The 27348-nt window shown below is 36.4% G+C and overlaps 1 protein-coding gene across 4 annotated transcripts in view; it reads right to left on the bottom strand.

The window, feature by feature from the left end:
* Window positions 1–27348, bottom strand: part of UBE3D (ubiquitin protein ligase E3D) — a 159148-nt gene that overhangs the window by 86530 nt on the left and 45270 nt on the right. For 3 of the 4 annotated variants that reach the window (XR_005531338.1, XM_039249774.1, XM_039249775.1), the window contains 3 exons: window positions 22811–22880; window positions 21709–21817; window positions 18737–18900 (listed from right to left, as the gene is read on the bottom strand). Coding sequence is in view for 3 of the 4 variants with exons in the window: in XM_039249774.1 (XP_039105705.1) it covers window positions 18737–18900; window positions 21709–21817; window positions 22811–22880 (343 nt within the window). In the remaining variant the exon portion in view is untranslated. Of the gene's footprint in view, window positions 1–17178; window positions 17278–18736; window positions 18901–21708; window positions 21818–22810; window positions 22881–27348 lie in introns of those variants that run through there. The other variant, XM_039249776.1, reaches the window with a different exon arrangement.

Genomic DNA, 27348 nt, shown 5'->3' on the forward strand with positions numbered 1-27348 from the left:
TGGTAACAATAATAAGCAAAAATTATTGCACAGTAAGAATCTCAGCATTATTTCACTATGGAATCCTGTTTTTCTCCCACAAAAACCTATTAATATCTTTTGAAATACATTTTTTAAAAATGTTTTATTTATTTCTAGGAGATAGAGAGACAGCGTGAGCAGGGGAGGGCCAGAGAGAGAGGGAATCACAGACTGAAGCAGGCTCCAGGCTCTGAGCTGGCAGTCAGCACAGAGCCCGATGCGGGGCTCGAACCCACCAACCGCGAGATCATGACCTAAGTGAAAGTCGGACGCTTAACCGACTAAGCCACCCAGGCGCCCCTTTTGAAATACATTTTGGGAACTGCATCCTGGAATTTCCTATCTTTGCTCAGGATGTTTCTTTTTCAACCTCCTGTCCCCATTATCTTTCCCTCCCTTAATTCTCAGATCAAATGCTACCTTCTCTATGGAAGTTTTCTTAATTCGAATAAATGAGAAAGCCCTTTGTTTACGTCTATCATAGGACAGAGCATGCGTATCTTCTAGAGCTTTTATGTAACTTGTTAGTTTCCAAGATTAAACACTGAGACTCTGGAAGTAAAGATTCTGTCTCATTTATATTTTTATCTTCTATATCTCTAAGCAGAAAGTTTTACACACAGGAAGCCTAAGTGAATGTCTGTTGAATTGAATCGGAGGCTAAGCACTGCATTCATTAAATACTTACAGCAAGAGAAAACTAAGCCTTCAGTTTATAAGACAAACTAAACACAACAGAGCCTGTGGTCACACTCTTTAAAATGCTTATAAATGTTCCATAAAGTTAAGTATACTTACCCCAAAAGATGAGGAAATTAAGGCCCAGATTGGAGACTATCACTTGATCTGGTAATGTAGCTAGTCAATGGAAAATCTGGGATGAGATTCCATGTCTGACTCCAATCCCATACTCTTCCCATCATAAAATGTCAAATGTTCTCCAACAACTTCTAAGTGCCCCAAATGTTTCAGGTCATCTCAATATCAAATGCCATAATAATCTCCCCCAATTACAGGTAGGGGAATCATCCTGTGACTTACTTCAGAGTGAAGTCCCATACCAGATATGACTATTAAATTTAAGAAATACATTTCTACAACTGAATCATGAAGCCCCATGCTCAACTTCTTCAATTAGAAGATAACACAGTTACTTTAATCTTTCTAGGTTCACTCTACTCTTCTAGAACACATTTGCTGAGTTATATGCAAAGTGAACTAATAATTTGTATGTATCGGTAAGTATCTGAAGAACTGTTTGGGTAGGAATTTTGCTAAGGACAAGGCATTTCCAGGTAATCTCCCAGCCTAAAGTTCTGTTTTCACTGCAGTTGTTTTTTTAAACACAGACCATGAGTTTCATCAAAGAGGTAAAAAGTGGCTGGTAAGCCAAGGTGGATCTAGAGGTTTTACAATGATTAAACCTGTTACCCTGCACTGGGAAAAGAATGGGGTGAATATCCAAGTAGTGATTGGAATTAGGTCCAAAGAAACCCAGGGAAATCAGGTAGGAGACCTAAATGAAAACTCAATGTTGAAAAAACATAGTATTTGCAAAGGAGTTGAGCGTGTGAGTCAAATGTGGAAAAGAGAAGGAAGGAGGTCAGTCCAAAAAGTGTTAACATGGTTAGGAGCCATTTGTGACTGCATGGTATAAAAATAGACTAAGATGGGCTTGGGAGCAGCCAATTAAGACCAGTGTTTCCAACTAGCAGGGAAAAAGAGTAGACACTGAAATTAAGTTTAGAAGCAGAAACCAAGTTTAGGCTTCATTAGGTAGGTAAAAAAGAGTGGATTAATCTTACTTGGGGGCTAACAGAAAAGAGGCTTGATGGTATCAATCTGAAGAGTCCAAAAGCCGTCCAAAATGGATTTACTTAGTAAATAAGTATTTGTGTGTGTGTGTGTTTGTGTGTACACATGTGTGTTTGGCTTTTACAGGCTGTGTCTTTGATGGTGCTGTGTATACTGACATAAGGACCCATGGTAGACACAGCCAAGAGTTTTGGAAGAACGACCTGTTCTTGAATCCTAAATCTATTACATCTTAGCTGTGCCTCACTGGGCAGATAACCTCAATTTCCAGGGCTTGTTCTAACCACAACACTTTGACACATGTTATAAGGATTCAATGATACGATGTATTAAAAAGCTTAGAAAAAGTCTGTTGCATAGTAAAGGCTTGAAAATAGTTAATATTTTATTAGATCATTAAAACCACTATACTTATATCCTTAAAGACTTTAAAGAGAAGGGGATTTATACCAAGCTTACAAAAGAATAGACAGATGCACAGAAAACAAAAAATTATTACACCCAAGGAAAAGAAAAGCAGAATGACAGTCTTTAGTCTCTATATAAACCTTATTTGAACCCAGACACATCTATTCAGAAAACTCAACTATGCCTGAATAACTTTTCAGAGTTAATTTGAACAACCTAGCACATAAAATGTCACCTGTGCCTCCCAACCTCCCCCTTTTGGCCTTATCAATTTAGAAACAAACTCTGTGATAAAATTAGCAAGGTTAAGTCACTTCATCAGTAAAGAAACCATTATTTTATGTTGCTAAAAAGAGAAAAATTATGGAAATAAGAGGTGCTAAGAAAATAAGAGTTAAAAAGAAAACTCCAGAAACCCACACGGCTTAGGATAAATTCTTATATATTTATCTTTATATAATTCCCTAGGATGTAAGGAGTAGTTTATAGCTATGCACAATAGAAGAAAAAATTTATAGATCTCTAATAAAGACCTTGTCCATGTAAGAATATTTATAAACCAAGATATCAATTTCGATATCAATCCTTCTCTTATAGAAATACCACAAAAATAATATAGACATTGGTAGAAATAGAAAGCTTAGAGTACTATGGGTAATTATATACTCTTAAACACATTGAACCATGTATGACATGCACAGATGAATGAATATTTGCGAAGCTGCAGAATTCCATTCTGATTGGACATGACAGAGGATGTGACGGGCAGAGGACAAGGCAGGTGTAAAGGGGTTAAATCAGAGGAGGGCTTGAGAAGACCTCACATATTAATCCAAGGAGATAAAGATTTTGGATAGGCGGAAGGAAGCCGAGGAGTGATACAATTGGGGATGGCCAAGCTGGCTACAGAAGGTAAGCTGGATGAGAGTTCTGACCGGCTGAAGAGACACACATAACCTCCACATGAAGAGGAGTAATACCTGAACTAGGTTGGTAACAATATTGAAGAGAATAAACATAGACATGAAGAAGATTTTGAAAGAACACTGGACATGACCTCCTAACTGATTGCAAGTAAGGGAATTAAGAAACAATCAATGGTCAACTTCAGGATTTGAGCTTAGGTGACTGGAAAAATGACGATGCCATTGATAGATACAAATGGAAGGAAAACATATGCTCTCCAGGAACATTAGTGAATTTCTACCTCACACATACTGAATTTGAGAAGCCAGTGGGACATCTGGCAGAAATAACCTAGAGACAAGATGGAGATGGAAGCAAAGAACTTAAGTGAAAGGCAGGTCTGAAAAATGTAACTTGAAAGTTTTTACTCAACAGAAATTAGAGTTTCTATCATAAGAGCAGATGGGCTTTAGCAAAAGGGAAAAAGAAGTCAGAGACATGGTTTCAGGCTACAGGAAAAAGCAGAAATGGCAAAGGAAGAAGAGAAGAGGTCAAAACAAAGGAAAAGAAAGAGACCAAAGAAGCCAGAAGAAAATCAAGAGAAGGCAAAGGCAAATGCTTCCAAGAAGAAATGGTGAATAAAGATGAATGGTACAGATTGAGAGAAAGCACATGATTTTGCTTACCAGATGACCACCTGAGATCTCTAGATCATCAGCGTCAGTAAATAATTGAAGTAAACACATAAGTGAACATGTTGGAAAGAAGACCTCCTTAAACACGATACAAAAGCAAAAGCCCACCAATTCCAATTTTAATTTTGATAGGATTGGACTATGACAGGATTATGACAAGATCAGAATCTTGTCATAATTTGATAGGATCAAATATGTCACAAAACATTGTAAACCAAGTTTAAAAGTAAGCTACAGGGTGGGAAAAAATATTTCCAACAGACAAAAGACTAAGATTTACAATCTATAAGAACTCCTTATACCAAAGACAAACAAACATCCACACAAGACCGCATGTGTGTGCGCGCGCACACACACACTCACAAACACCAGCTTAAGTAGGCAAAATAATATGAACAGGCTATTTCCAAAAGAGAAAATTCAAATGGATGGTTAACATAAATAGAGATGGCCAACCAAAGTAAGGAAAACACACATTTAAAAAAGATGCAGCTGTATCAGACTGACCAAAATTAGTACACCTGATGGTATCAAACATTGGAATAGATATGAGAAAGGTGAAAGGGCTGACAAGAAAATCCCCTAGGAGAACAACAATATCTATTAAAATTTCGAATATCAGTAGTAAGGACCACTCTCACTCTCCGATAAAAAGAATCAAAGCTCCTTGTTATGGCAGATTCTAGAACTGGGGCAGTGAAAATATGAGTCTGGAGCATTTTGCAGTATCAGAAAGGGGTGATCAAAATTTAAAAATATGGAGGCATGTAAAAGGGATCCAGGAGCCAGCCTAAAAGAGCTCCAAATGGCCAAAACTGGAACAATTTGAGCAAAAAAAATAAATCAATAAACATGTAAATAACAAAATATATATTTTGTTGTATTGGAATATAACCCAAGGTATAAAAAAAAAAATATACACGAGTCCATCAGATAAAAATAACTAAGTAAATAAAAGGAACACATCTTCCTTATGTAAAAATTCCAAATAATATATACAGATAGCACTCCTTTTTCAGGAGATGAGGCTTACCTGTCTCCCTTCTTTTTGAGTGTGGGCTGGACTCAGTGACTTAATTCCAAATAACAGAATATGGAAAAGGAAAAACAATCACTTCATCATGAAAAAACTGGCCAACACCACTTTAGCCAAGTGATCATGGTGAACATCACCAGTGATGGCTGTGGATACCCTGTACCTCCTGATAATAACATGATGATATTCTTTCCCAAACCCATAATTTCAGCCCAATCAAGAGAAATGTACCAGCTAAACCCAAAGTAAAAGACAGTTTAGAAAATATCTAATCAGTCCTTCTGAAAAATAAGGAAGGTCTATGAAACTGTCTAAGACCAGTAGAGACAAAGGAGAAACAATGAATTAATGCAATGCAGTATCATGGACTAGATCCTGGAATAAAAAAGAATGTTAGTAGAAGACCTGGTGAAATCCAAATAAAGCTGGGAAGTTAGTTAATATTAATGCACCAATGTTGGTTTTTTAGTTTTGAAAAAGGTGCCATGGTAATTAAGATAACATTAGGCAAAGCTGCAACTGGATCAAGGGTATATACACAGGAACCATCTATACTATCTTTGCAACTTTTCTATAAATCTAAAACTACTCCCAAATAAAAAGTTTATTTTAAAAATGTAAGTTATCTGTATCCCAGGAGCAGCAGGTCCACTTCTCTCCATCTACTGGAAACAAGTCCTTGCATAATTGCATGAGGAGGTGTGTACAAGGGTCTTCAATGCAGAACTGTTATTGTCAGAGAAAAAAATTTTTTAAAAATTCTAACAGAGTGACTAAAGAAACTGTGAAACATCTACATTATGGAATATTATACAGGACATAGAAATGAAATATATCTATATATATTGGGAAGATATAACGCTGAGTGAAAAAATAGACTGTGGAAGGGCACTATGAGATATGATAAGAAAAAGGAGGAATAACATCCAAGATCTTTCTATATATACTTCTGGGACATCTATAAACACATGTCTATGTTGAGATAAAAAGTGTTTACAGTGGTGACATATAGGAGAAACTAGAATTCGAGGTGGTGGCCAAGGGGATTTGAGTTTTATTCCAAGATGTTGAATTTATTTTACAAGAATGCCTGCATTATTTACCTGGGGAATTACAAGTCATTAATTTGTTTAAGGTAGGGAGAAAATTCCCCCTAACACAGGAGAGCAAACGGCACAGTAAGGTTCTGGCAGGTGCTATGGTGTAATAATGCAGAGGGTATGTCATGGAAACCAGCAGCAGGGAGGCCCTTGGCCTGAAGCCTGGCCTAGTTCACTGAGACAAGCACTTACTCTCACCGTAGGTGTTACAATAGCAGTCAGCCTTAATAACGGAGAGGCCAATAATGTAATGTCCAATGTATTTTGTTTCCAATAGAAGTGGAAGCACTTCAAGGGGTGGCTTTTGCAGCCACCTGGATTAAAAAAAAAAATGCCCATGTGCTACTGAAAGAAACAGACTTCTTCCCTCTATTCCAGCTGACCTTAGAATCCAAGGTTTATTTTACACTCTCACTGTCGAGAATAAAAGCAGAACCAATCAGGACTATTGCAGTTGTTTCAGATGACAAATGTCAAATTAAAATTCTGGCAGATATGGAAGATACTGCCCTTTTCTTTCATACTCATTATCCTACATTAAGCCAAATTAAATTTCCTTATAAGATAGGACTACAAAAACATATGGAATAGGTTGGAGAAAATTTAACTCAGAGCATATATTTAAATAAGTGCTTAAAGCTCCATTTAAAATACTACAGTTTTCCTTAATATATTTTAAAGAGCTCATTTCCCACCAGTAACCGGATATTTTTAAAATAACATTTGAGAATCTTTAGCTGTACAATTAAAAGTTTGTTTCTCCTCTACTACAGCTAAATATATTTCAGATGATGAGAAGCCAAGGCCCCTTTCCAACTCTCAGTCTTCATTCAAACAGGTCACAGAGATTCCAGAGTCCATCATAAAAATAACACAATACTCTTTGCATTGAGACAATAAAACCTGAACCCTTCTGAACCCAATTGTGTTTTCTCTGTGCTTACAATTAGGTAAATGATAGGTTGGAGAAGTCACACTATAAATTCACAATAGCAAACCTCAACAGGCAACGAACAACACCAACCACTCCCACACATCTCTAGGTATCTCACCTCCTCACCAAATGACCATTTTGAATCTTATCCATTCTCCTCAAACCTCCACCGGTCCACTACACCACCCCTTTCCCTCTTATGCCTCTTCCCCCACCACTCCTATTGTATAGATAAAATAGATGCTGTAGAGGACCAAGTCCCTTACCTTCCCAAAACCTAGTATGCAAACCTGTTCCATCCAGCCTAATCCTGACCTTCCCTCCTGTTACAGAAAGGACATTATCCCTACTCACAAGGCTAGTTTGAGATACCAGCCCCTCCTATCCTGTCAGAATCAATCACCACTTCTTTTTCATGTGTAATCAATCTCTTCCTCTTAACAGGATCCTTGCTATTGGCTTTTAAATAGGCTCAAGAGGATCTAACCTCACCTGCCTAGCTTCCCTCAGCTCCCCATCCCCTTCAGATCTCTCCTTCCCTTCAAAGCCAAACTTCTCAAAAAACAGTTGTCCATATTTGTCTCTGCCACATCAGCTGTCACTCAATGCTCCCCCCATTCCAATATAGCTCCCAACTCTGTCACCTGATAAAACAATTTCTGCTAAGGTCATAATGACTTTTTCAATCTAAATCCAATACATGTTTTACATTCAACATCTTATCTGACCTCTCGGCAGGATCTGACCACTTATTTCTTCTTAAAGTACTTTCTTCTTCCCTCAGCCTCTATGAAACAATATTCTGTTGCATTCCTCCTACCCCCGTGGTCGCTCCTCTATATGCTCTCCAGGCTTACTCTCCTTTATCTAGCTCATAAATGTGGTAGTTCTTCACAGCTCAGTCCTTCCACCCTCTCTTCCTAACAATCCCACTTCTGCCTTTGGCTTCAATTATGATCAATATGCAGATAACTCACAAGTTTAAAAACCCAGCCCAAACCTTTCATCAGAACTCCAGGTCTGCATATTAACTTTCTGTTTGCTATTTCCTCTTACATGACTCAAACGTAACTCAAACTGAACATGTATAAAACTGACCCTCATGATCTTCTCCCAAAGTTTGATCTTCTTCCAACATTATCTATCCCAATAAATAGTGGTTTGGCTCCAAATACAATCAGTCACAAACACTGCAATATTACTAACTATCTCTCAGATCTATCTTAGCTACTGTCACCCACTATAGTCATTTCTCTTGGGCTTTTGCAACAGCCTCCTAGTTGATCTACCATATCCAATCTTTCCCTGGTTGGTGGTCAGAATACTCTTTCTGAAGCATAAATTAAATCAACTCACCCTTCTCTTTAGACAAAATGTTTAATAGATTCTTATTGTTCTTAGGATTAACACAAAGACAAAGCTCTTTAAAAATGATTTATGATCCTAAGTTGGCCTGCCTCCTCTCTACCCTTTCCCTGTTCCTCAACTGTTCCAGAGTAGCCACCTGGGTCTTCTTTCCATCTCTTGTCTTCACTGTGCTCACTCTGACCACTGGCCTTTTAAGCAGCTTTCTCCCTTGCTCAGAAACTCTTCACACAGTCCGATGCTTCTCATCTTTCAGACAGCAATTAAGCATTAGTCTTCTGGAATCCCATCCTGACCTGGTTGGTCTTCCTATGATTTGGTCTCCTAACACTATCTAGCTCTTTTTCATAGTACTAATCGTATTGCAATTTTGCATTTATTTGTCTTTCCCACTATACTCTACAAAGGTCTACACTTCAAAGCACCAGATTTCTTTTAGGCCAACTATATTTCCAGTACCTAGCACAGTAGTATGCATTTAATAAATATCTGTTGAATCAACAAATGAATGACCATCTTCAACACCTGAGGTTGAAAACTTTTCTGCTGAATGTCCAAATTCAATGGGTTCTTGAAATCCAGACACTCTTAATCTGGGACCACTGTAAATGCCTTCTTCTCTTTACATCTAAATTACCTAAAATAGCCCTGGAAAATGAATTCCTAGCTCTAGCTTGCTTCTCTCTGATTCACCCTATCTTATGTAAAGCTGGTAGGATGCTGGGGCAACATCTTCTTACGGGCATGATAATAGGAAAAGAGACCAGGTGAACAAAAAGACCACACAAGGAAAGGGAAGCTTGAAACCATTCATTTGAGGCTGGTAAGAAAAAATCTAGGACTGAACATTAGATTATCTGAATATGTGAAGAACTGTCATATTCAAGAATCAACAGATTAATTTTTGGTAGCTCTGGTTGAGAGCTTCTGGAAGACAGAGCTCAGCTGGATAGGAGGAAGACCATTCAGTCAATTAGAACTATCTCAATGTGGTCACTCTTGTTAAAGCAGTAACTTGGCCATGACCCAGCGAATTCAAACCTTGCCTGGTGAAATGCACAGCACAGAAAACAGTGGTTCTCAAGCATTTTTTTTAAATCAGCTGTGGAACCCTTTCTTCAAACAAAAGTTTTTGAGGAGAACCTCATATGCTACATAGATAAATGGGAGCATCTTTGTGGGCAGATGACTGCCACCCTCCACTCCCTGCCCAATCCCTCTGGAGCTACCTGCCACTGCCTCAGGAGCAGCTTACCAGAGCTCCCTACATGAAAACATGCATGTCTTCCCTGCCCAGCCCTTCTCAGTTTTTACTGGGGTCGGGGTGGAGTGGAGGAGAGTGCTTCTTCTCTCTTTTCCATTTCCTTTGATTCAGCTAATGAATATGATTTTTCCATGAAAATCCTTTCCTCAACATGTATGTGGATTTTGCTCTTTTCAAAGAATTTTTCTGTGTATGTTTACCATGTTGTCTTAACTTTACTATAAATTCCTTTATGGCACTAATCTTTGGTCTCCTGCTTTGGAATCACATACCAAGTATAATAGGAGGTAATAAAAAAGAGGAAAGAAAAACCCAAACCATTCTGATGGCAGTGGAGACAAATGTGTGAAAAGTACTTTACAAAGAAGCATTTATATTTTCCCAGAGGAATTTGATAACTTTTCTGTATTTTTAGGTTAATTTCCTTTTAATGGATTCCTGTTATAAGAAGCTAAGGCAATGGACGTCTGAAAAAAATCACATTTGTATCCTTCAATTCTGATATGGAAGATCAGATATGAACATACTATAAATCAGAAGTTTCTACTGCTGATGTTATGTACGAAGATGCATAAATATTTACTGAATAGAGTATAGTAGCACTATATTTTGGGGAGTAATCAAAATGTTGACACATTCTAAACTACCAAAGGAATTGTTCTTGAGGAATACATTTATAGTGACATTTTCAGATCTTCTAAAATTTTATGGTAAGGGACTACATGATATAATGAAATATAACTGAATTTGGAACCAGGACAACCTGGCTCAAATTCTGGCTCTATCACCAACTAATAAAGATACTGACTAATTATTTCTCTTACTGCACCTCAATTTCCTCATTTATAAACTATAAGACTTGGATATTCACATCTGAAGCTTAAATTAATCTTACTCTGCAAAAGGAATGCCCCTAATTAGAGTGTACTGACATTATCACCCTGTGGGGACATAGAAGACACAGACATGGTTTAATAAAGTGCTCTTTAGGGGTTGGTGACACTAATCAATTCGTTCGCTTACTTGCTCATTCACTCATTCTAGCATCGTATTCACACACTATCCAAATAAATTAATGCTGAATGTTTTAGTAAGTTATGTAATTATTAGGTAACAGGTCTTAGATATTCTGCTGGATATAAAATTAGAATAAATTAACTTTTGGTTTATGTTTTCATTAACCAGAAAGGACAAATTCCTCTAAATCTCCTAAAAACCACCTAATTTTATCTCAGGCAGTGATAGTCTCTGACACATCAGGTATGAGCACCTCAATTAATCAGACTTCAGCAATGATTTTATGAAACTGACACAGAAAACACAACAAAGTAAAAATAAATGGAATTATATTAAACTTAAAAACTTTTGTGGATCAAAAGACACAATCAACAGACACTATAAAAAAGTGACATAAGGGTGTCTGGATGGCTCAGCCAGTTAAGTGTCTGACTCTTCATATTGGCTCAGATCATGATCTTACAGTCATGAGATCAAGCCCCATGTCGGGTTCTGTGCAGAGCATGGAACCTGTTTGGGATTCTCTCTGTGTCTCTCTCTCTCTCTGCCTCTCCCCCTCCCCCACCAAAAAAGTAAATAAATAAACTTAAAAAAATGTAATCTATGAAATGAAAAAAAATATTTGCAGGCCATGTGTCAAATAAAGAGTTAATATCAGGATTATTAACTCCTACAATTCAACAACAAAAAATCAAATAACCTGATTAAAAAATGGGCAAAGAACTTGAATAGACATTTTTCCAAAGATATAAATATGGCCAAAAAAATATATGAAAAGATGCTCAGTATCACTAATCATCAAAGAAATGCAGATCAAGGGGCGCCTGCCTGGGTGGCTCAGTTGGTTGGGTGTCCGACTTCGGCTCAGGTCATGATCTCATAGTTTGTGGGTTTGAACCCCATGTCGGGCTCTGTGCTGACAGCTAGCCCAGAGCCTGGAGCCTTTTTCAGATTCTGTCTCCCCTTCTCTCTGACTCTCCCCTGCTCACACTGTCTCTCTCTCTCTCTCTCTCTCTCTCAAAAATAAATAAAACATTAAAAAAAAAAGAAATGCAGATCAAAACCACAATAAGATACTATCTCACCCCGATGAGGATGGCTGCTATTATAAAAGCAGAAAAACCCGTCTGGCTCAGGTGGTAGAGCATGCAATTCTTGAACTTGGGGTTGTGGGTTTGAGCCTCATGTTGTATGTAAATATTACTTAAAAATAAAATCTTAAAAAAATGGAAAATAATAAGTGTTGTTGAGAATGTGGAGAAATTAGAACCGCTGGTAGTGGAAATGTAAAATGCTGCAACTACCATGGAAAACAGTATGGAGGCTCCTCAAAAAATTAAAAACAGAACTACCATTTGATCCAACAATCCCACCTCTGGGTATATATCCAAAACAATTGGAAGCAGGGTCTCCAAGAGATATGTGCACACCGAGGTCACCGCTACACTGTTCACAATGTATAAGAGGCAATTCAAATGTCCACTGAGGGATGAATGAGTAATCAAAGTGCTGAGTGAAATACTACTCAGACTCAAAAAGAAAGGCAGTCTTGTTGCATGCTACAACACAGATGAATCACCTTAATGACATTATGGTAAGTGAAATAAGCTAGTCACAAAAAGACAATATTCCATGATTCCACTTATATGAAGTGTCTAAAGTAGTTAGTATTATGAAATGAATTGTGTTCTCCACAAATTCATATGTTGAATGAACACTTAGGGCTCTAACCCTCAGTGGGACTGTATTTGGGGATAGGGCCTTTCAAGAAGCACTTATGTTAAATGAGGTCATAAGAATGGGGCTCTAATCTAACCACTGTCCTTATCAGAAGAGGAAGAGAAGCAAGATCTTCTCCTGTCTCCACCCCCTCTCATCTATCTTTCTCTTTGTTCTCACTAACAGAAGGGGCCATGTGAGGACACAGTGAGAGGGAGGTTGTCTATAGGCCTGGATGAGAGTCCTTATCAGAAACCATCCTGACAACACCTTGATCCTTGACTTCCAGTCACCAGAGCCTTTGAGAAAATAAGTTTCTGGTGTTTAAGTAATCCAGTTTTTGGTATTTTGTTATGACAGGCCTAGCAGACTAATACAGACAAATTCATAAAAACAGAAGATAGAAAGGTGGTTACCAGGGGCTGGGGGGATGGAGGAAAAAGAATTAATGGGTATACAGTTTTCAGTTGCAAAATAAAAAAGCTCTGGGGATCTTTTTCACAACAACGTGAATATGCTTAACATTACTTAACTGTATACTTAAAAATGTTAAGATATATATATATGTAGTTATATATATACACACACACACATATATATAGTTATATATAGCTAATAGCTCTGGGCTGTCAGCACAGAGCCTGACATGGGGCTCGAACTCATGAGCCACGAGACCATGACCTGAGCTGAAGTTGGACATTCAACTGACTGAGCCACCTAGGCGTCCTTAAATCAGATATTTTATCTTTTGGAAAATGTGGACAGAACCATTACCAATAATAGGACTCATATAACTTAAAACAATGAAGAGAATTCAATTTAGCTTTAAAAAAAAAACCAACGCTTATTTACATTCAGTGATTACATTCCCCTATTCTTTTCTTATAGACATAAGAACAAAGGACTTAAAACCTATAAAATTCATCATTGTTTACTAAGAGTAAATCTATTTTTCACATTTCCCTAAAAGAAGAGTAGAGAAATACAACAATAAACATTTTTTTGTACTTATTCTTTTTACTTTAACTAACTTAGCATGTGGGATTATAGAGGTTTGGGCTCATGCTGCAGTAAAATTTCTCTTATTTGGTGGCCTAAATAAAATTTCCAGAAACGAGTGGGCCATGCCTCCCAGAGCAAAAAGGTAGACACAGCTGGATTTCAGGAGATAATCTAGAACAGGATTTTTCAACTCTGGCACTAACTACATTTGGGGCTGGATCATTCTTTGTTGTAGAGGTTCTGTGAGGCACTGTAGGATGTTTAAGAGCATTCTAGGCTTTACCTACTAGATTCTAGTAGCCCCTCAAGTTGTAACAACCAAAAATGTCTTAGACATTGCCAAATATCCCGTAAGGGGAAAAATGACCCCCATTCTAGAGAATATGAGGCCATGGGTGAATTGATGAATTAGTACACACTACAAAAGTTAACTTTGGGTCCAAAGCTAAAAAGTTAATACTTATGATCAAATTCGGATATACAAACTAAACAATGTAAGTTTTAAGATAACTGTGGGCAGGGGGTATGGCGATAAAAAACAATAGACTTCAAAATGTCAAGAGACATGTGTGTCTATTGCTAGAAAGAAAGAACATTCTAAATATATTACTTGCCACTTTTTGTGTGTGTGTTCAAGGAACTAAAACCATAGTTACATTTGCTATTTTCCTCTTTTAGACTGCCATCTGGCAATCCACACTTCCACTAAAAAAATAAAATAAAATTGCAGCTGATTGGACTAAAATAGTTAATGTACCTCCCTACGTGCCAAAAATATGTCAGGGAATCTATGGTTTGCTCAGCAATGACCCCAAAGAAAGAAACTAATGTCTCTTAAAAGAACCAAACAGTAGTAGGAGAAAAAACACAACAAAAGTAGTTATATACAATAGGCAAATTGAAGTTATCAAACTCATTTATTATGTCCCTAAGACATGACATACGAAATTAAAAAAAAGAAAAAAAAAGTACACTAATCAAATACAGCAGGACACAACTGACCATAGTCATTGCATTTCCAGTGTCATGGGAATTTGTTAGGAAATGAGTGAAATAATGAGACAGTCACACAACTCAAGAGAGGCAGTATAAAGATTCTTCACAATAATGAATATAAGTTTCACCACAGTAACTCAGTCTACCACCACTTCCTTTTTCTTAGTACCCAAAAGTTGTCAAAAGACAAACTGTCACATCTAAACTGGCATATCCTTAGAGTTCTCTTTCACAAATCCATAAAGGCTGTTACCAATAGATAAACAGTAATTATCAAATATAAAAATAAGCAGAAAATGATGTACCATTCATTTGACAAGTGTTTTGTTAAATGCGACCATAATACTAATGAGCAAGACACACAAGGTTCTGGTTCACATGGAGTATACATCCTAGCACAGTAAGGCTGGTGGAATTATCAAACATTTGGGGAAAGTAACACCACAATGCTAAGTATGAAACACGAATTTTTTCAAAGAAAGGAGAGTTAACACCCAAAGAAAAGAGTTAACAGAGAAAAACAGAAGACTTGAAGTATCATTATTATTCTCAGAGATACTGAGAGAATAATTCATTTGTAAGAGAACAGATTATGAGGTAAGAGAAAATTTTGAATAAACACATTTAGATACATCTGTATGAAATCTTAGAAAACAAGGATAAAGAGAAATCCTATAGGTTTTCAGAGATAACATGTAAGAGATTTTTATATATTCAAGGATTAACTACAGTTCAACTTTAAAAGAAGTACATAAAACAGCATGTTTCATCAAATCAATAAAACGAAGACTATTAAGCAAAAAACTAAACTGCAAAAAAATACATACTATATAATACTTTTTGTAAATATTTTTAAAACATCAAATATTTTTATGGAAATAGACTTACACAATAAAAATACAAAACCATTCACGGCCACAATACAGGACTGTAAGTAAGAGGGAAGAATGAGGTGCCTGGGTGGCTCAGTCGGTTAAGCGTCCCACCCTTGATTTAGGCTCAAGTCATCATCTCAGGGTTTTGTGAGTTTAGGCCCTGCATTGGGCTCTGTCCTGACAATGCGGAGCCTGCTTGGGAGTCTGTCTCTCTCTTTCTCTCTCTCTCTCGTCCTCCTCCTCCTCCTTCTCTGCTCATTCTTTCTCAAAATAAATAAACATTAAAAATTATTTTTTAAAAAGAGGGAAGCAAATGGGGCAGGGCGTTGGTTTGATACATCTCTAAGAAGAAACTGCCACCATCACCAGAATCATAAATGATCTCAATATAGAGAACAGAGTTCAGGAGAAGGGAGAAAAAGAAGAAATACGAAACCTTATTAAGAGTCTTTTCTTGTTCTGGTGAAGAGTATGTATACTAGTTACATCTAAAAAATGATAATAATAAAAATAAGTTCAAGTACATATTTTAAAAATTTCAGGTCAACCACTAAAAATCACTTTGAGATGGAAATTTTTTTTTTACTTCCAAATCATCAGAGGACAGAAATGATGCAGAGAAGACAACCAATGTAAAAGATAGTAGACTAAGTTCAACTCTATCAATAATCATAGTGTGTATTAAATTCATTATTGAAACAGACTGCCATATTGGAGGCTTTTTTTTAATTCATTTGTGTTTTTTTTCCTTTTTTGTTTTGTTTTGTTTTTTTAATTTTAAGGAGGCTCCATACCCAACATGGGCTTGAACTCACTCGCGTGGTCTATTGACAAAGCCAGCCAGGTACCCCACTCATATTGGAGTTTTAAAATATCCAGCTATACTCAGTTTATGAGGTACATGTTAGCAAGACAAATACCTAAGATAAAATGACACAGGATAGCTGAAAATAAAGAGATGGAAAAACATTCCCCTTCTCCACGGGGGTTACATTTCAAGACCCCTAGTAGATGCCTGAAATCCCAGATAGTACCCAAAGCTATATATATTATGTTTTTTCCTAAACATACATATGATAAATTTTAATTTATAAATTAGGCACAGTTAGAGATTAAAAACAATAATTAAAAATAAAATGGAACAAGTAAAACAATATGCTGTAATAAAAGTTACGCGAATGTGGTCTCTTTCTCTCCCTCTCTCAAAATAACTTCGTTTACTGAACTCACCCTTCTTATGATGGCGAGAATATGAGATGACGAAATACGTATGTGATGAGGTGAATGGTGGAAACACTGTGAGCTAATATTAGGCTACTACTGACCTTCTGACCATATGTCAAAAGGAAGATCACCTGCTTGTGGACCATAGGGTGACCATAGGGAACTGAAACCACAGAACGTGAAACTGCAGGTAAGAGGAGACTACTGTATAACAAATTAGCAATTAAAAAAAAAAGCAAGTAGGGGCGTCTGGGTGGCTTAGTCGGTTAAGCGTCCGACTTCCGCTTAGGTCATGATCTCGCAGTTCGTGGGTTCGAGCCCCGCGTCGGGCTCTGTGCTGACTGCCAGCTCAGAGCCTGGAGCCTATTTCAGAGTCTGTATCTCCCTCTCTCTCTGACCCTCCCCTGCTCACGCTGTCTCTCTCTCTCTCTCTCCCAGAAATAAATAAAAATATTAAAAAAAAAAGGCAAGTAAATATAACAATATTTACATCAGGCAAATTGGAATTAAATGGAAATAGCATCACAAAGAAGGACAGCAAAATCTCTTTTGGATAAAATATGCAATTAGTCAAGCTATCATAGCTCAGACATTTATGTACCTAATAACATAGTTTCAAAATATATAATGCAAAAACAGATATCAAAATCAGAAGAAAATTACTCATCCATTTTTCAAAAGTCCACATTTCAAATAAGTAAGAACTTAAAAGGTTTTAATAAGCGTCACTACATAAATCTATAAAGGCACACACACAAACACACACATACAAGTATATAGAGAATACAAGCAACAAACAGCTTAAAAGGTGACTATGTATTAAGCCACCCACACGCATACATACATACACACACCAAAGTCTTCAGAACACAAAGCATAAGCCGTAGTCTCTGATCATACCTGAAAACAACACAAGAATAGAAATCTGAATTGTTTCGTTTAGACAGGCATCAGATGGGCAAAAATCTAAATGGCAGTTTGGGTGATGATGCAGGGAAATAGGCATTTATAGAAACTTCAGGTAGGAGTATAAATTTGTAATGTCATTTTACAAAATAACTTGATATTACCTATCAAAATTTTAAGTATCATACCGTTGCCTCAGCAATTCTACTTCTAGACATCCCTTATAAAAAAAGTACACATAATTACAAAAGAAATTTGTATAACAACACACAATGAAATGCTAATTATAGCAGCAAAATATTAATAACCCAAATATCTATCAACAGAAAAATAGTTAAATTATTTATAGTACATCCATTATATGAAATGCCAAGCACTGACTTGGAAAGCATCTCCCAAGACATAGTGTTACTTCTTTTTAAGGGTAAAAAATATATGTGTATCCATTCAAATTATATTAAGATGAAAAATAAATAGAAAAAGGAGTTGAAGAATATACAACATACTTTTTACTTCCAGAAAGGGGCATGATGGAGAGCTTTCACATTTTACTTTTTGTATGTTTCAATTGTTTAAATATTTTATGATTTGTACTGCTTGTATAATCCAAAAAAAAGAGCAATTTTTCAAAATTTCATATTTACTTCCTAGGAAAAGACTGGAATCTCTGTTCTTAGTACAAATTTGATCAAACCCACTGGAGAGTATAGCACAAGTATAAACTTCAATCTGTTCTCTCTGCCAGGAATACTGAACTCTCAGATAAAGCTCACTCCTTCATTTCGTGTTTTCCACTTAAATATCATCTTAGGAAACTTTCTTGACTTTTCAACATAAAATGACAACCTCCTACTTCCATCCTATATCGCTCCAACTACTTTACCTTGCTTTGTATTTCACTAGAGTAATTTAACACCTGTGTCTTAGTGTCCCTATCTCTAAAATGGAGGTGATAATGGTACCTGCCCCACAGGGTTGTTGTTAGGCTTAAATGAGCTTAAAGCCTCAGAGGAGTGCCTGACTCTTAACAGGAACCACATCAGTCCATGGTTTTATGCCTCTTTTGTTGATGGTCTGCCTTCCCCCTATTAGAATGACAACCCCAGGAAGAAAGGCCTATGTTTTGTTCACTATTGCATCCCCAATGCCTGGAAAGTGCTCATCAGTAAATATTCATAGCTGTTGATGCCTGATTAAGTACTGCAGCCATATGCATAGACAGCTGAGATTACAAGAAAAAGACCAATTATTTTCAGTAAAAGCTTTCTGCACATTAGCATGAATCATCCGTAATAACTCAATCTACTTTAAAGCATAACATTTAGCAGTACAACTCCTAGAAGCTTCAAACAGGGAAGTGCCATAGTACCATCTAATTCATTAATTTCTCAACACCAAATGGCAAACGAAACTAAAACATGATGCGGAATGAAAAAACAAACACACAACTTACTTTTCATTCCTGCTTTTGATGCATGGCTGATAGAGGACCTTGACGGCATTCCAGGCAGAACTGGAATCTGCCTTTAAGATGTCTTCCAACAGGGGGAATTTTGTGATACATTTGGAACTTCCCAAAGATTCAATCACCAAACTGTCTGAGTTTAAAAGCCACAGCTAAAGATTTGGAGAGAAAAGTCCAAGTATAAGGATATCATTTTCACCCTACCCATATCTCATACCACCACTAAAAAACAAACACAAACAAAACTATAAAATATCAGAAAAAAATACAGGAGAACTATGTATATAATTTTTAAGTATCGTAAGTCTTTCAAAGGAAAACATCTGGTAGAGCCACTGAGATTATAAGTTTAAAAAAAAAAAAAGACAGCCAACTAGGAGAAAATACTTAACAGTATATAACGAAGTTATGATCTATAATATATAGAGCCCCCAGGAAAAAAAAAAGGGGGGTAACAGCCCAACAGAAATGAAGGCAAAGAATATGAACAGAATTAATAGAATAAGTGATGCACGTATATAAAAATGTTTATAACTAGTAATAAGGAAACATAAAAATTGCCTGACACCCTTAACACGTACAGATTTGCAAGTACAAAAAGATGGTATTATCCAGTTCAGAAGAGGGGTCTGGACTGCTGGTGGACGAGTGTTTCAGGATTTGGATGCATGCTGTTTATGAGGGGCTCAGCTGGAGTCTGGCTTCAGCATGACCCCATGGGGAGCTCTGAAGCAAGAATCCCACCCACAGAGCCCGTTTCACCTCCAGACAGGAGGCCCCTGCTTTTTGTACACCAGGGTCAAATCAAGTAGGCTGGAGGCTGACCAGGGCAGGGGTGGGGAAGAGGTAACTTTCTGAACAAGGTGGCGTCTGTCACATAAGGACGAGTTTCTGGAGAAAAGGCAGCTGAGTGCCATTAGCAGCCCATACCTCTCAGCAGCTGGGAAATGGGTGTACCAAACTGAGTAGGATCTGGGCAAGGTACCAAGAATGCCTCACTACATGGGATAAATAAATACAGCTTTTCTGAAAGATGATAATTATCCATTTAAAATACACAAATTCTAATACTGTATTAGATTAGAAAGGTCCATTTCTAAAGAAGTATTAAAATACACATGCAAAGATCACTTTCATTGTCTCACTGTCTTTAACAGCCACACAAAGGAATTCTAGTCCTTAAAGACACCGTCTATATTTACACTAACAAGAAACAATCCTTATGATATACTGATGTGTGAAGAAAAATGCTCATCACATGATTCTGGTATGTTTTACAAACAGAAAAGCAGAATGTGAGTGTATGAACATATAGTTATATAAGGATGGGGGAAAATGTTGAAGTACACATAGCCGATTAATAATTTTTACCTTCAAATACTATGATACAGTAAGAAAGGAGAGAAAATCAGATGGGGGAATACCACTTCCTCTATATTCTTCATGTTGTCTGTTTCGAGGATGTATTACTTTTATAACAAAGAAATTTTTTTCAATTTAAATATATATTAGTAGTAGATTTTAAAAGTTCCTATTCCTGAATTTGACTTGAAAACCTTACAATAAAAGAAAATTAAAACTAATTTCAGACTAGGACTATCAGGAATACTCAGCATTGACTTCAGTCAGAAAGTATTTTAGCTTTGGTAGAAATTATCTGGAATCAGAGAAGCATGGGGACCCCATAATGGATGGACAGCTACAAAGCCACACCTAACAACCTAACCTCCTCTCTCCTTCTAGCTACCATGTTTCCCTATTAGCTTGTGAGTTCCTTAATGGCATTTTTTGCTCTACCCTGAACACCTAGAACAGTGCCTTTAGAATAAGAAATGTTCAATATACGTTTACTGGTTGAATAAAATAGATATAGAGACAGAGAAGAGACTTAGGCCTTGATTCTTAGGATTCTTACAAAAATAGTCCAAATTCTTTTCTGCAGACCATTATTTTTAACAGCAACAGTATAATATTAGATGCTTGTGGTACATGCAGGGGATGATTCTGCTAACTGCAGGGCCTCTTATCTAAAACTTGCCCCTACTTCTCAAACATCAATGTGTTAAAATCAGGATCTCGAAGAGGTATCTGCACTTGTGTTCATCGCAGCACTATTTATAATAGTCAAGATGCAGAAACAATCTAAAAGCCTATCAACCGATGAATGAAGAAAACAAATGTGCTGCATACAAACAATGGAGTATTCTGCCTTAAAGAAGAAGGAAATCTTGTAATATCCAACAATACAGATGAACTTTGAGGACAGTATGTCAAATAAAATAAGCCAGACACTGAAGGACAGTACTGCCTGATTCCACTTATATAAGGAATCTAAAACAGTCTAACTGATAGAAGCAGAGAGTAGAATGATGGTTGCCAGAGGCTGGAAGGAGGGAGAAATGAAGAGTTGCTAATGAAAGAGTATAAAGTTTAAGTTAGGCAAGTTGAATAAGTACTAGAGATCTGTGTATAATATTGTGCCTATAATTACCAATATTGTTATCATGTACTTAAAAATCTATGAAGAGGGTAGATCTCACATTAAGTATTCTTATCACATATACACACATACAAAACCAGGAGTAACTGAATATATTTTCAACATTAAAGTATCAAAAGGGAAAAATAGGGAAAAATCAATAAGGTAAAAAAAGTGACAGAGACAGAACTGGTTATACTGACCAAGAAAAGCCATTAACAACTTAGAGTGAAAAACTTTATTTTGTGGTGGGAGCAGGAAACAGGTTTTATTTCTCTCTATATCCCTAATACCTAGCACATAAAGGCACGTGATCTTCTGTTATTGAGTTTGGTTTGGGAATGAAACTGATATTACAAATTCAGTTTTTGATCATTTATTTTCTGGACCTGAGAATTAAGAAAAAAGAAAGGCAAGACTAAAGAATTTCTGAGACTCCAGATTACCAGGTTACAGAAAGGTGGGAGAAATAACATCTTACCAAGATGTACGCTTTGCCGTCATGACCTTGAATAGTGAATCTGAAAGTGCTTCTAGCAGTGGAGAGTTCCACCAGACACTGGGCGATAACACTCTGTATAAACTGAGACCTGTTTGAACAGAAGTCAATTTTCACAATGTGCCTCTCATAATAACTCTAACTGGAAAGAGGAGCCAAAAATACCCACAGGGTACCCAAAAGGCAGAGGCGTGTGCAGCCAGACTTTTCTATATGCTGCCCATTCCTTCACAGACTGTGCTAATGTGGATTTTAATATATTTTAATGTATTTGTGTTTGCTACAGTCTTCTCATAACCTGTTCTTCAATCCTTAATACATTTCCCATCCCAAACCTAACTATTCCTTGACTGAATATAAAATACTGTTATCAGACATGTCAATATTCCCCTTGTGCTATAGTACATTAAACAGTGAGCAAGTTAAAAAAAGAAGGCTAGATGTTTCCTCTCAAACATTAGACAGTTATCTACAATGATTTCCATTTGGGTCCCCTCAAAAAGTCAGAGCTGAGGTAGAGAATCAAAGTTATTTACATGAGGATAAATTCTAAGGTTAAAATCAGATTGCCATAATTTTCAGATATCCATAAATGAATTGAAAGATAATATTATAATTAACTTCTGTTTGCAAACTAAAAAGATTCCAAGAAAGAAAACACTAATGATTTTGGTGCCTAATTAACATTTTTAAAAAAAAAACACAGGAGTTATTTGAAAATTGACCCACATTTCACATTTTAAATAAGTTATGCTAAAACCAGAAATAATTATTCAAAACCTATTGGTGATTAGGTTATGAGATCTTGGATATCTGACAAATAGAAAGAAGCACCAAAAGCTTTCAGAATTAGAAGATGTTAATAGAAGCACATTTGTTTATGCTACTATGTAAGCAAATCATAAATGAAAGCTCAGGTCTTTTATATGTGTGATTTGGTTCAACTGTCTAAAAGCCTTTCTCAAAGGTTTTTATTTTTTTCCCCAATAGAAGGTATAAATAAAAATGAATTCCCAAATAATCACTTGTACCTATCATTCTCCACATTTAAAATTACAGAACAAGCTTAATTTGTTAATTATACCTTGGTATGATGGGAAAACTTCTTTCAGATGGCTGAATAATTATCTCTGTCATATAAAACTTGGTGGTTTCTAGAAACAAAAAATAAGAAAATTAAATATCTTCCCATTGCACTAATATTTTTATTGTGGAAGTGTTGGTCCCTAATTATGACATCCCAAATTGAATATTCAGTACATATACCAGTAAAATTAACATTCAATAAAACTTTTCCCAAAATGACTTAGTAATTAAGATGACAAAGCACTGGGGCGCCTGGGTGGCTCAGTTGGTTAAGCATCTGACTTCGGTTCAGGTCATGATCTCACAGTTCATGGGTTCGAGCCCCATGTCGGGCTCTGTGCGGACAGCTAGCTCAGAGCCTGGAGCCTGCTTCAGATTCTGTGTCTCCCTCTCTCTCTCTGACCCTCCCCTGCTCATACTGTATCTCTCTCTCTCAGAAATAAATAAAAAAACATTAAAAAAAAAAAAAGATGACAAAGCACTGATGACTACAATGAGAGAGTCCTGAGACTTGAGAGGGCTCGATGTTGTTTCAGCAGAGCATGGCCCAGGTGAATCTGGTGCAAGCACACTCCATTTACATTCACGGAAGGTTAGAAAAATCAGTCACATCACAGCCATAGCCCAAGTATGTAGAAACTAGTCATCGGATTTCCTCATTTTTTAAAAAATGTTTTTACTTATTTCTGACAGAGAGAGACAGTATGAGCAGGGGAGGGTCAGAGAGAGAGAGGGAGATACAGAATCTGAAACAGGCTCCAGGCTAGCTGTCAGCACAGAGCCTGACGTGGGGCTCAAACCCACAAAGGGCGAGATCATGACCTGAGCTGAAGCCAGACACTTAACCGACTGAGCCACCCAGGCACCCCTTTCCTCATTTCTATGGAGTGGTCACAAAGCTAGGAGTCACTGAAAAAGGCTTTTTAATCATGGTGTCCCAGAGCCCATGCAAAAATGCTGTGTTTCACATTAGTATTTCCCAGAATCTCACTGAGTCTACTAATGTATAATTTCCAACAAATCTGGTTATTTGATTACTTAGTTTACATAAAAATTTAAACAGTAAACTAAATATCTTACAGAAATGAATATAAACATAACTATTCAGAATTTTTTATGAAATCTATGAAAAAAATGTTTATTTTTTCTAGTAATGAAGGAAACACAAATTAAAAGATATTCTTTAGCATCAAATAAATATTTTTAAATGATAAAATGTAGCAATGATGAAAATATGGAGAAGTGGGTGCACTTAATCACATACTGCTGTCAGAATTGCAAATGATAGATTTCTGGAAAGCCACTTGATGAAGACCTTAAATATATTTTGATAACATCATTAAACATCTAAGAACTTATCTCCAAGAAATATTCATATCTACAAAAATTTATCTCTAAAGAAGCTCATCAATTAAACTGAAAATAAGTTGCTAAAAATTTAGACTGGTTGGGCTAAACAATTATACATTTAGGCAAGAGAATGTTATGCAGTTATTAAAAATGGTGTGCCAAACAATTTTAATTGTTTTAATAAGATGGAAAGGCATTCTCGGAACATTTTCTGAAAATGTTTTCAATTGCTCAATGTAACACACAAAACAAAGGCAAAAAAAATCAATAGATAGTTTAATAGATTACTATATAGCCAGAGCCATCATGCTGAATTTATCTATTTCTCTTATAAGTTCAATTTTCACTTTACTATTTTGAAGTCATGTTATTATGTGCAGAAATGAACCTTTTAACATTATGAAGTGAGCCCTTTCATCCCAGCTGTTGTTAAACTATAAGTTAATTCTACAATTTTAATCTTACAAGGTATTATTATTATTGCCTTATGCAGTTAGCATCCATTTAATGTCTCTCATATATTTATCAGTTTCTTTACCAAACCTTCTTGAACTTATACTTTCTAACTGGGATCGTTTTCTTCTACCTTCTACAGGTAGAATTCTATTCTTCTACAAGTAGAATTTCTTTCAATAAAAAATGAAACCACTAGAAATGAATTATTCTAGTGTTTGTCAGACAATATATCTACCTTTGTCTTGACTCTGTCCTACTAGGACATTTTCATCCTATAAAATCCTAGGTTAACAGTTTTTAACCTTTGTACATACTGACACTATCATTCCCTTGTCTTCCATCTTCTATTACTATTGTTCCTTTGAAAGTGATTTGTCATCTTTCTCTGGTTGTATTTAAGATTTTCTGGTTTTTGTTTAGTTGTCTGCAGTTATCACTCAGATGTGTCTAGCTATAGACTTCTTTTCATTTATCTTACTTGGGCTTCATTTAATTAGAATTCATTGGATCTCCTTAATTTGTAGATTATTGTTTTTCATCACTTTTGTAAAATTCTTAAGCAATTGTCTCTTCAAATATTGTCCATGCTCCATTCTGTTTATTTTCCTTATAGAAGTCTGATTAAACATATGCTATTAGAGGTTCCTCAAAGTTAAAAATAGAACTAATCTGGGGCACCTGGGTGGCTCAATCGGTTAAGCGTCTGACTTCGGTTCAGGTCATGATCTCATGGTTCGTGGGTTTGAGCCCCACGTCAGGCTCTGTGCTGACAGCCAGCTCAGAGCCTGGAGCCTGTTTCCAAATCTGTGTCTCCCTCTCTCTCTGACCCTCCCCTGCTCATGCTGTCTCTCTGTCTCTCTCTCAGAAATAAATAAAACATTAAAAAAAATAGAACTATTCTATGATCCAGCAATTGTACTCCTAGGTATTTACCCAAATATACAAAAACACTAACTCAAAGGGATACATGCACCCCAATGTTTTAGCAACATTCTCAGCAAAAGGTAAATTATGGAAAGAGCCTCAAAATCAATTGATTGACGAATGGTTACACACACACACACACACACACACACACACACACACACACACACAGAGGAATATTACTCAGCCATGAAAAGAATGAAATCTTGCCATTTGCAATGATGTGGACGGAGCTAGAAAGTATTGTGCCAAACAAAATAAGTCAGTCAGAGAAAGAAAAATACCATATGATTTGACTCATATATGAATTTAAGAAACAAAACAAATGACCATAGGGTAAAGAAGAGAGGAAAACCAAGAAACAGAGTCTTAACTATAGAAAACAAATTGACGGTTACCAGATGGGCTAAAACGGGTGATGGGGATTAAGGAGTGCACCTGCTGTGAGGAGGCCCAAGTAGTGTATGGAAGTGCTGAATCACTAAATTGTACACCTGAAACTAATACTACACTATGTTAACTGGAATTTAAATAAAAACTAACAAGACAAAACATGTTAGATCTTCTCAGTGTATGTTTTATGTCTTACTGTCCCCTATATTTTTTGCCTTGTCTCTCTGTGCTGGCTTACAGATTTTTCTTCTCATCAATTGCCTATTCATTAATTCTTTCTCCAAGTTGTACCTAGCCTGTCATTAAAACCTCCACTAAAATCTAGATTTCAGCTATATATTTTTTAGAAATTCTACTGTAGATCTTTTCCAAATATGCTTGCTGTTGTTTCCTTTTCCTTTTGATACTTTCAAACCAATCTCTTTTATTGTCAAATATAGACAGCAGGATTGTTACAGTTTATGTCACAGAATTCCAATAACAGAGGTCTGTTTCTCTTGTTTGCTATTTTGTTAGTTCCTGCTGATAAAAGTCTAGTCTACTTGTATGTTGATTTATCTTTGGTTGTATGGTGAACACTGTACTTGACAAATTATTTGTGGTATTCTAATATGAGTTTTACAACAAAGGTATTTTCCTCCAGAGGTAATCTGCCTTTGATTTTTGCCAGGCACAGGTGTTATGGCTAGCCCATGGCAGACTAAACAAGTTTAAGACTTGAAATTCCCTGAAGTGTCAAAGCGCTGATACCTGTCTGTAATTCCACAGGGCTGTTTAACCTTCACAACAAGGGTATGGCTTTTTAGGGCCTCAAATTTTTGTGCAGAGAGTAATCTACTAGGTTCCCTTTGTGTGTAGTCTTTAATTTATATCCTTACTTCTCAAAGCAATCAAAGTAAATGTTCTAATTTTAGAGAACTGGCACATTGTAGTGAAAAGGTGGCTTCAATTCTATGCTAACTTTTCAGTTTACTTTCATGGTAATTTACCCACATATTATTTGTTTATCTTGCTCCTCAATTCTTCCTATGGATTCCAGTTACCTTTGTTATCTTTTACTTCAGCTTGAAGAGCTTTCTTCAGCATTTTTTTGTAGAAAGGGTCTGCTAGTAATGCATAACTTCCATCTATTTATATGAAAATTCACTTATTTTGCTTTTATTTTTGAAGGACAGTTTTGCTGGATATAGAGTTGTTAGTTGACAGGTGCGTAGTTTTTTTATCTTTCCTCCCTCCTCCCAGCATTTGAATATCTCATTTTAGTGTCTTCTGGCTGTCACTATTTCTGTAAAAAGTCAGCCTTAATTGTATCATGAAATCCCTGTAAGAGATGTTTTGTTTTTCTCTTGTACTTTCAAGATTCTCTCTTCAGGGCGCCTGGGTGACTCAGTTGGTTGACCATCCAACTTCAGC

This window comes from Hyaena hyaena, unplaced genomic scaffold (assembly GCF_003009895.1).
Source record: "Hyaena hyaena isolate Hyena2069 unplaced genomic scaffold, ASM300989v1 scaffold_344, whole genome shotgun sequence".
Classification (NCBI taxonomy): Eukaryota; Metazoa; Chordata; class Mammalia; order Carnivora; family Hyaenidae; genus Hyaena; species Hyaena hyaena.